The sequence below is a fragment of the Mugil cephalus genome, chromosome 10 (genome assembly GCF_022458985.1).
Source record: "Mugil cephalus isolate CIBA_MC_2020 chromosome 10, CIBA_Mcephalus_1.1, whole genome shotgun sequence".
Lineage (NCBI taxonomy): Eukaryota > Metazoa > Chordata > Actinopteri > Mugiliformes > Mugilidae > Mugil > Mugil cephalus.
The window spans coordinates 15,102,645-15,113,419 of NC_061779.1; the positions used below are offsets into that span (position 1 = coordinate 15,102,645).

Below are 10,775 nucleotides of genomic sequence, written 5' to 3' on the forward strand. Positions count from 1 at the left end.
CCCTTTGCCCTCAGACGCAGCCATGTAATGTATTTAACCTGGGAGTCACGCATTATGACTGATGATTTAACCATATCAGTGTAACGTGCTCTGCGAGGACGGGAGTGAAACTTGTGGAGGATCACTCCTGCACAAAATTCCCAAATTTGTGAACTGCACAATTTGTTAACGTCAAACTATGTGTGATCTGTTTTTGTTGTTTATTTTTGGGCTAAATTGCCAAATGGTCCCAAACAAACACGTTTAAATGAATGATGGAAGCTCCTCTTCCACCCATCACCAGAGCCCCAAGTTGCTCCATTTACCGCTAAAATATATCTGTTTACCATGGTCCACAGCTCCATCTGAAAATATTTGTTTTACTTTGTTGTCTTTATATTTAAAAAAAAAAAAAAACACACACACACATGTACTTGCGAGATATAGTAAAATATAGCCACTAGCCATGTTTCAAAACCTCAAAAGGCTTGTCAAGGATTGACACATTTGCAGAGTATAATTAACGCATGTTTTGTCCATCACTGAATATTTTGACTTGGCTGAAAGTCGCCGCTGACAGCCAGCCTGCCGTGGGAGAGGGGATGAGCTACCTGGCGCTGCTCGCCTCTGTCCTCATTCTGTCAGCATCAAGTGTTTCCAACAACAGTGGACCGCCGCTGCAAACCGTGAACATATCCTGAAAATAGTGAAGACACTTCCCGATATCTGCCCCCCCCCCCCCACCCCCCACCCCCCCAAACCCACTTCACAACAAATCTGACAGCTCATCTCATGAGTGAGCATAAATCTCCAAGATAAACACATAAAAAAAAAAAATAATAAGTTGTTTGTGTACAGTGGAAGCCAGGCTTTTCTGAAACACTTGCTTCCTCTTGACGAATATCCAAACAGTAAACACACAGTAAATAACAGCACCCTGTCCCGTATCAGTTCCCTGTACTTGAGGTTAAGTTGAGTTTATTGCAGAGGCCACTGCCTGCATGCATTAAGCAAATCATAAATTATACATGCTAATTACCTTGGGCCTCCACTTTAATGAATTATTTTAATTAAACGACAACATTGGGCTTTTGCATGTGGTCTATATTTCATCCCCTGCCTAAGATGACCTTCTTCTTTGTCTAAGTGGAACATAGTTGGAGAGAACAAGGACAATGCAGACTTGGATTACACAACCCAGTTCATACTGATGCCACCGGACTCAAATAGCAAGAATTGGATTTATTGCTTTAATGGAGTGAGTGAAAAGCTAAATCTTATTAGAAGGAGGAAAACACTAAGTGTGCTGCTTACAAAAAAAAAAGGATTTTACCGTAAAAAAATTAATTTATTTAGTTAGAATATTAGGTTGTTTTGGTGCTGTTCACTCATCTCCTGTGACTACATTTTAATGCAGGTGGTTTCCCATTGATTCTAAGGGTTAAATTATTTTCCCCATATCTACAGCAGTACCTGAATGTGTTCACTTAGTGCCAACCAAAGAAGAGGCTTAATTTTTATTTATTTTTTCTTTTCATTTCACTTTCATTTCATTTTTCTATATCTGGAACCATAGCTGTAGGATGGAGAGCTGATTTTTTACCTCTGCTCGCCTTTTTTTTAATAGGCCTTTAAACTTTTTTTTTCCAATTCACATTTAAAATAAATTTACAATTAAAAATACAAACTTTATTTTCACAATTATTTTACTCATGTCAATGCATTACTAAGACCAAAAATCTAAATGAATCATAAAGAAATCACATAAACATGTAGTAAATATATATATATCAGACTGTTTTTTCGTTTTTTTTCTTGTATGACACAGGTGTTTTCTTTCTTTCTTTCTTTCTTTCTTTCTTTCTTTCTTTTTTCCTTCAGCTCGCTCAGCGGAAAAGTTCCACTTTACTCAGTTAATTTGGTTTTAATGCAATTGTCACAACCAGCCAGAAATACATCTCTTCTTCCAAAGTGCAGTTCTGTCCTTTCAGATTCATTTAATCGTCCGGAGTCAGAATTAATGTTACGCACACAAATGCGCAAAGTTGGGGTGGGGGGAAAAGGAGGAAAAGAAAAAAAAAAAAAAAAAAAAAAAAAGAACTAACACTGTTGTACAAACAGTCCGTGGGGGAGGGGTGGATTTAAATTCCAAAAGGGTCTCTCGGCTCGTTTCCTAGTTCCCCAGTCAGCAATGTGTTTGTGAAAAATCAGTCTTTTTGTCTTGCTGAAAAAAGGCTAAATCTACATTGGTGGCCCAGTCTAAGTTTACCATTCTTTGCGCTTTCAATACAAGTGAATGAGGGAGAATGAAGTGGCCCGAGACCCTTTATTTGATCTACTGGATTGTATAAAGTGACGGAATCCTAATGTATTTGTTTAATACCCCGAAATAGGCTGTTGCTTTCTATAGAGGAGGCAGAGAAATCGCGTTATTTTTACCTCGAGCCTGTGAAATTGTAAAAGCTCTTATGCATTTTGCATTTTTCTGTTTTGTTTGTTTTTGTTTTTTTGCGGAAGTTTCACTATTTATAAACCTGTTGAATAAAGTCGCTCGACGTGGCTCCCCCCCAAGAAATGTCGGTCATTACAGGATGGAATAAAAATTGGACATGGCATTTATTTAATTACCGTCTGTGACTTTTCGTGTGTAAAACAAATGTAACGCTATTAATTCGGGCTGTGTGCGGCGTTTCTAAATGTTTATTGTTGAGTCTTAATTGTGTTTAGCCCTGCTTGATGAATGAGCCCAGTTGTCTGCCCTGTGGCCAGGGCATCACAGCTCCATGCATCCTAATCGGCTGCACGATTCATGCCTCCCCACACACACACAGCCTGTCTGCTTCTCCAACACTCTGAAACCATACGTCTGAATACTAATCGTTGCTATTATTATAATTCATTTCATATTTATTAGTATTATTTTTCGTATTAAATTGATATAAAATATTATATATATCATTATAGAAGTAATAAGGGTTGAAGAATCATATCCCATAAAAAATAAACGATAATAATAATAATAATTCAAAATCTTAAATTAAATCTTCAGAAACATTTTGATTGTTTACTTCACTTTTAATGAGAAAATATTTCGATGACCAGACTTTTTTTTCCCAATTCATTGCAGACTGTTTGCACACTTTTCGAAAGCACGCATGCTTGCAAAAAATAATAAACAAACCAAAAACAACAATAACAACAACAGCAACAACAGTAACAACACAAATGTTTAGAATGCATGCTTTACCTAAAAAAAAAAAATTAAAAAAAAGTACAAATTTACAGCATCTGATACACATGGTCACCACAGCCTTTTAAATTAAATGCTTCACAGAACATTTTCTGGAAAATAGATATCTAAAACATAAAACTAAAAAGTGCATTTTACAACATCTCAGTATCAGTTATTTCTGCAGTATTAACATCTTGCATTTTGGAGGACGTCTCACAATACTACTTTTCAGTTTTGAAAAGGTTTTATAGCTCAGTTTGCTTTGCTTTCTTTTTCATTCTTCTTTTTTTTGTACAATGATGGATGAACAAACCTATTCCTATTTGGTATACCTTACCCATCGTTCCAGTGTTAAACGCAAAACAGAAACACGGAGCCATTGCCTCGCAGTTTCACCGACATTACAGTGGTCACACACAGAAACGGTGCAAAAGTTTTGCCGTTTGATAAAAACTGGAAAATAAAAACTGTCACGGGATTTGCAAGCACTTAAAAAAAAAAAAAAAAATCAAGAGTTGGTGCCGCCAAAACAAATCCGCCCCCCTGGATCCCCCCTCACCGGTGGCTCCGCTTTCTGCACTCAACGCTTCACGATAAAAAATGAAAAATAGAACTATCAAATAATTTATATTTTCAAGAGCAATACTTCGCTGTGCGATTCTGTGCTGGACTTGACACGAGTTAAAGCGACACATTCAACACATACACAAATAAATCGATATGCATCTGCAACTCGCCTTGATAGTTTCCGACGGCAGAAAATATAAACTTTGGGATTTGGCGACGGGGCCCGGGAGCCAGACAGCAGTTCGTTTACTGGGAAAGAAAGGGGGAAAAAACAAACAACAAAAAAAAAGTTCAGGTGGTCAGTGCACGGCCACAGACTGCAGTGTGGAGGGGCTCGTCAGAGTCTCGCTCGGGGTCGCGGGGCTGCTTTGGCTCGTCGCTGTCTGTGGGGAAGTCGGGCTCAGAGACTGCGGAGAGTTTGATAGAAACGCGGGGATGTGGGGAGGTAGCGCCGAGAAACCGGCCATGGAGGTCGGGGTGGGTTTGATTGGCACGGGGATGGCCGGTAAGGACTGTCCCCCGTGACACAGAGACTTTAAGGGGACGCCATAGGCACTGTAGTCGCTGCTCGCCATGGAGATGGGAGCCGCCGTGTCAATCACGCTGGTGTTGTACATGTGGGGCCAGGCTGTCGTCAGCTGGTTGTGGAGCGGGTACCCGGCGGACATGGACTGCATGGTGGAGAACGCCAGGCTTCCGGGGACCTTGTACTCTCTGGCGATGATGTTCTCGATGGCGAACGGGTGTTTGAAAGTTGACGTCTGGGACACTCCGAGGTTGTAAGTTGACATCTGGGGGAGGTGCGTGCCGGTGGCTGCCAGGGCGCTCAGTCTCAGTTTGGCTTGCTGCTGGAGATAATGGGCAGCGTCCGACTGCTTACTGGGAGCCAGGTGGTCGGATGCCCCCAACACCTTGAACCTTTTGCGGCGCCTCAGAAAGCTTCCATTCTCAAACATGTCCCCGCAGCTGGGGTGCAGAGCCCAGAAGCTGCCCTTACCTGGCTGGTCTGGACGCCGGGGGATTTTGATGAAGCAGTCGTTGAAGGAGAGGTTGTGCCGCAGAGAGTTTTGCCACCGCTGGGTGTTTTCCCTGTAATAAGGGAATCTATCCATGATGAACTTGTAAATTTCACTGAGAGGCAACATCTTCTCCGGGCAGCTCTGGATCGCCATGGCAGTGAGGGAGATGTAAGAGTAAGGTGGCTTCTGGTCGCTGTACGTGTTTCTCCCCGGACGAGGCATCCTTCGATATCTTCAGAAAAGCAATTTTTTTAAAAAAAAAAAGAAGGAAAAAAAAGTAGTCTCCTTTTAATTCCTTGGCGAAAGCTCACTGCTCGTCATGAAAACAACCGCTGGGTAAAGTTTCAGTGCGGGCAAAGCCGGAGTTGCGCTGCGCGTAAAAACAGCGAGATCGGGCGCCTCTGCAGTGTGCAGGCGAGCACAGGAGAGGACGGTGCACATTTATGGAATGACGGCTGCTGTAAGTCTTTCTCGCAAAGTAAGTCAGCTTGTCCCGCTAGCAGAGTTGAATAGACTTCATTTGGCGTCCTTGATAAGACTAGCTAAGCGTATGCCTCCATGGCCTTCCTCTAACCATCTGATAGTTTTATGTAGTGACATGAGCAGAAAAGACCCCTGTAGAGGCGCTCCATTAATGTGCCACCTCTTTGCTATCACATGACAATTGCCACGGGAGGCGGGGGCTGGGAGGAAGGCATAATCTGGTTTCATTTACACCTATTTACATGGACACCTTGGGCCAATGGAAATCATTTCCATTTGAAGACAGAAAAAGGGGGCGAAAGGGCTCGGTAACCGGAATTGAACTGCGATGGCACTCAGTGTGTGAAGGTATGCGCAATATTTCTTCAGCGGACTTTACAGTTAAACTTCACGTGTAGGCTATAAGCGATATTAAAGCCACTGTAATTTAAATATTTCGTGTCGTTATACAGTTATTTTGTATCTATTCTGCTCTTAATAGATTTTTTTTTATTTTTGCAGTGATGTACATAATGTGTGTTTTTTATTTTATTTTATTTTTTTAAATATGTCCACGGATTGTGTTAGCGTTCTGATCGTTTTTTTATATTGTGCGTCTGAGTGAAGCTGATTTCTCAGATAAAACGCCGAGAAAATGCATTTTGTGCTTTTCCCACCAGTCGCGCTATGACACTGTTTACGAAATGCAAACGCCACACAAAATTTGCCACGAGCAAGTTTGTTGATGAGCCGGCTATTAGTTTTACTCAGCTAATTTCGCCCAGAGCCGAGCGGAGGAAGTAGACGATATGAAAACACCACCACAATGCAAACAATGCTGTTCAAACTCAAACTTCATGAGGCAATCAGGTCCATTGTGTTTATGTAAAGAAGATTCCAAAGTACTTCAGAAATGCAAATAAACCCTTGAGGATGGTGTGGTGAAAACTGTATAAAATATCCATAAGTCAATTATATGAATGTGAAAACCAAATGGGAAGCCTATTTTGAGCTATTGCTATTCAAGCTTTTGGCCAGGGCCACCTTTCCGCTTGGAGGGTTTGCAATGCCAGGGACCACACACACGCACACGCAGATTTACTCATAATTTATGCTAATTTCCCCCCATAAACCCACAGTGCACCCCATCACCAGTCTGATGGATTACGAAAAGAAGCGCATTGCGGGGGACGCCGAGCTACTTTCACCCAGAAACGCAGGAGCTGGCTGGAGAAGAGCGTCCTCCCCTCTGTATGGAGACTGTTTAACAATCTAAAACATGCAATCACTGCAAACAGATAAATGAATGAATCCATTAAAAAATAAGAAGCTAACTGTTTTCCTTAACGCATTTAAATGCAAATGTGAAATAAATGTGCCATTATTGAAATAAATAGGAAACTTTCTTTTCCTGGTAACTAATCTCAAACTTCCAGCCTGTGGTTTCATTATTTTTTCCTGCAGAGTGGCTTTTAACACCTGTCATTTCACATTAATGTTCAGCTGAAAAGGTTTTGTCCGAAAGGAAGTGGCCCTGTCGACCCATCTCACACACCGCGGATAATGACAACACACTGCCAAGTGCCAAACGTCTTCTGACATCCAGCCCATTCATTCATTTAAATTATATATATATATGTGTGTGTGTGTGTGCGCGCGCGTGTGTATGTGTTGTAGATCAGGTTAACATGTCTATGCACAAGTCTGATCGGTCTGCGTTGCATATTTAGCAAATACGACAAATGCGGAATGATTATTATTATTAAAATCAAAATCCATTAAATCGGTGTGTTACTACGCACACGCCGCTTCGTCTTTTTACGCGTGATCATTTTATAGCTTCCCCCTTAATGTATAATCTTTGCCGATTTTATTCATTCGCGGTGCAGATTCGTGTCAGTTTGCAAGTTAACCTGCAACAATCGCATTAACCAGCCGAGCCACATAGGCAGTGATTTTCTTTTTTTTTTTTTTCTGACTTCTCTCACTCACAGACGGAGTGGCTTTTTGAGCTTCAGGGTTATGGGATATTGGTAGGCCTTTTGTCCCCGTCGAATGCACACACTGAAAATACCACCATGACTCTGAATCTGAATAGGGTTTTTTTTTTAGCTGCTCCCAAACTCCCGAGTTCAAGCAGCAGTAGATCAAGTCTGCACTATGTTTGGTCATTTGTAGAAACCCGAACAAAGGTTGGGATAAGCCAAATTGCATTGCACTTGTGAACCGTGCCTCGGTCTGAAGTATCCTTTATAGCAGGAGGGGACCAAGAACAATTTTGTGTGAGCTCTGAAAAAAAGAGAGGGCCGAAAACAAAGGGCACTTTCTGAAACATCTTAAAGTAGAGTAGTGAGGCGTGACATTCCCAGGGTGACGAGACACAAAAGCTGAGGTCATGGGGATGAAAAAGAGAATCAAACAGCCACTTTCACACGTCTGCCCTCCTCTGCTGCGCCCCCCGAACACAATAGGAAACAAATGTTGTTAAAAGAGGATCGATGCCATTCATCCTAAAGCAGCGAATGATAGCCAAACAATATTGTCACACTGAATCGAGTTGAGATATGCTGCCACCCAGACCTACGGAGAGGGAAAGAAAACTGCTATTCAGGGAACGATTAGGGGGAAATTTAAGCTCAGAGTGCGGCAGGAAAACATGTATTCAAGGGAAGAACTTAGTTGGAAATTGAGATTGATTAATACAAATAATAATAATTGTGTGTTTTAAAGTGTCAATTTTATTTTTACTATATTTTATTTTTCTTAATTTTATTTTAAATAAATATAAATGCTTTGAGGTACATAGATATAATCCTGGCTTCTTTTTTTCTTTTTTCTTTTTTTCCCTCCTGATTAATATGAAGCTCCGTGGCAGACTCCAGGCAATGTAGATTTAGGCCATTAACCAACCAATAAATAAACAAATCGTTGCTAGAGGTGTTAAAAGAAAAAAAATATCTTCGCATTTTAAGACAAATATTGATGAATGGAAGCAAATCGTCGCGATTTTCTATTTGAGTTGCTTCAATCTTTCTTCACGCGGATCATCATCAAGCAGGGCCGTGGATTTAAAGGGATTTGCTGTCTGCTGGCCCCCGTGTTAAACACACGCTCGGCGCGCAGGAGAGACAGCAGGTATGTAGCCGCGCTGCAAACTATATGACTCTCCACAGCCCATCCAATGAGGCCCGCGCTTCTAATTAAGTCCGTGGTGATTTCAGCCCCCCAGAGATATTTTACGGTGCAATTAAGGACGCGCTGATGATAAGGTATGAATATTCAGCAGAATGACAATTAATTAGCAGACGGAGTGCTCTCACAAGAACGTCCTCAATGGCAAATTTAGCCTATATGACGGGATATCCAGGCTACTTAAAGGCCATCTTCACCCTCCTCCCCTACTTTGAGTGCGAATTTAAAGAACTCTGAAGTTAAATCTTTACATGTTCCCTCTGATCTGATTCTGCGGTAAATACGTTTGATGGTTATTTTATCAGAGCCCGGGATTACGGCTCCTCCTCGCAGCCCAGTCCATTAGTTGTCTCCGGGTGGCATGAGAGGGGAGTACCTGGAAGAAGACCTCGGGGCATTCGCAACATATGCTCGGATTATGCTTAATGGTCTAATTACATAAATTAGGCATTCATTATACGGCACATCATCTGTAACAGATATCTCAATTGTATAGAGGCGGGAACGTCTAATTCAATTTGTCTGGGAATAGTTTCATCCAATTAAACGCAGGAAGATGTCAAAAAGGAGCCCACCACACCAATTAAAATAAATATAATGAAAAAAAATAAATATTTTTATTTTGTATGGTTTCAAATGGTATTTTTCCAAGTAGCATCGACACTAAGAGGCAGCAGTTTCACTCAGTGACCATCAGATGGGGACAGTGTAAGTGTAATTGGTAGCTAAAGGAATGATTTTATTTTATGCTATCTATCTATCTATCTATCTATCTATCTATCTATCTATCTATCTATCTATCTATCTATCTATCTATCTATCTCCACAGTATCTATAATATATAATAATATAAAAACACATCTGTCTACTGTATGACTATGAAATTGTCTTTGGGTTGAATAAATGTGTGCATGGTAAGTGTGTGTGTGTGTGTGTGTGTGTGTGTGTAGGAGGGGTGTCCCAGTTCATTGACTCCATATGGTGAGAAACAGCAGGACTGATGAGCGTACTACCTGAGGTCCGTGTCAGTGCTGTCGACTGTAACCAAAACAGAGGCCCCCTGACCCCCCCTCAGCATAATTCATTACAGACGAGGTAGACAGAGCCTCTTTCACTCTCATTTCATCATTTAGCTTTTGGTGACAGATGACTCCGTGACAACAAATCATCCCGTTAAACTGCACGCGATACTTAGCCAGCTGACAGATCCGAAAAGGCACGGAGCAAGGAGCAAAGCAAAGAGGGAGCGTGTGAGGAAGGTGGAAGTGGAAAACAAAAGTAAAGACGAGAGGAGAAGACGGGATAATATCAGTAACAATACGACAGAGTCCACATCAATACTGAGAAGAAAACGCCTTCGCTGCTTCCCTACGTTATAATGAACTAGATTCATGTGAACTATAATCATGGATATTCCAAGTCACTGTATACACTGATTAAAATGAGAGGATAATGCAATATTAAACGATGTGAGGTCATGATATATTAACAACAAACTCAACAGATGAGTGAACTTTCATGTAAGGAAGAAGATAAAAGGTTTTTATGCAAAAAAAGATAGGAATTAACATAGGTCAATCACATACAAAGAGTCATCTTTCACAGAAGATAAAAATGAGGTGGAAGGCTTTGAGGTGAATAACCATGAATCTGAGCAAGTGCACAATGAGGATGGGATCACAGGATGAAGAAATATTAATGAAGGTCTACCAGGTTTAAAGGGTGTTGGTGGTGGTGGTGGTGAAGGCTTTAAAATCTCAAGCTTTCAGCCGTCATTAAATACAACCGCACAAATGACAGGCGACATATTAACTGAAGAGTAGGAAGTAGATCGATATACTGGGTCGCTTTAAGTGAAATTACAACCCACTGAGGTCGTGGTTGTAAGTTTAACCTATAACCTTTAACCTTTCTGTTTGCATTTACTTTTCTATTATCATTTTTGCTGGGAAGGGGTGGTAGAAAACTCCTTTAAAGTGATGCCCTAAATGAATTACTCTACGAGCTATGGAGTAGAAAAAGCTTTGAACTCAGGGATCATTTCCGAAAAAGTTGACACGTCCTCTGCAACACCGTCAACACGTCTGCTCCTCTGGGGTTTAGCGCGTAAGACGTCTAACTGAGGCAAATCCCTTTTTTATTGTGAGCTTGCGTGCTTGGAAGGCACGGTCCTTTGTGCGGCTCATGTTCATCCAGACCTTGGCAGTGATCAGAACACACTTAACCAACTGGGACCAAATGAGGGGCATTTTGTTCTGTCTTTCATCTTATACATCAGGGAAATCCCTGGTCTCCACGGACGGTGAGCGGAGCCAAAGACCAGA

General features: G+C 41.3%; 1 protein-coding gene across 1 annotated transcript; it reads right to left on the reverse strand.

The window, feature by feature from the left end:
• Window positions 1–3,033: 3,033 nt before the first annotated feature.
• Window positions 3,034–5,586, reverse strand: foxb1a (forkhead box B1a). Its single transcript, XM_047595315.1, has one exon. The coding sequence runs from the start codon at window positions 5,017–5,019 to the stop codon at window positions 4,078–4,080; it is 942 nt and encodes a 313-aa protein (XP_047451271.1). The 5' UTR covers window positions 5,020–5,586; the 3' UTR covers window positions 3,034–4,077.
• Window positions 5,587–10,775: the final 5,189 nt, after the last annotated feature.

What these genes read in the sequence shown, in the direction of transcription:
- foxb1a (XM_047595315.1), bottom strand. Translation starts at nt 5,019, where the DNA reads ATGCCTCGTCCGGGGAGAAACACGTACAGCGACCAGAAGCCACCTTAC.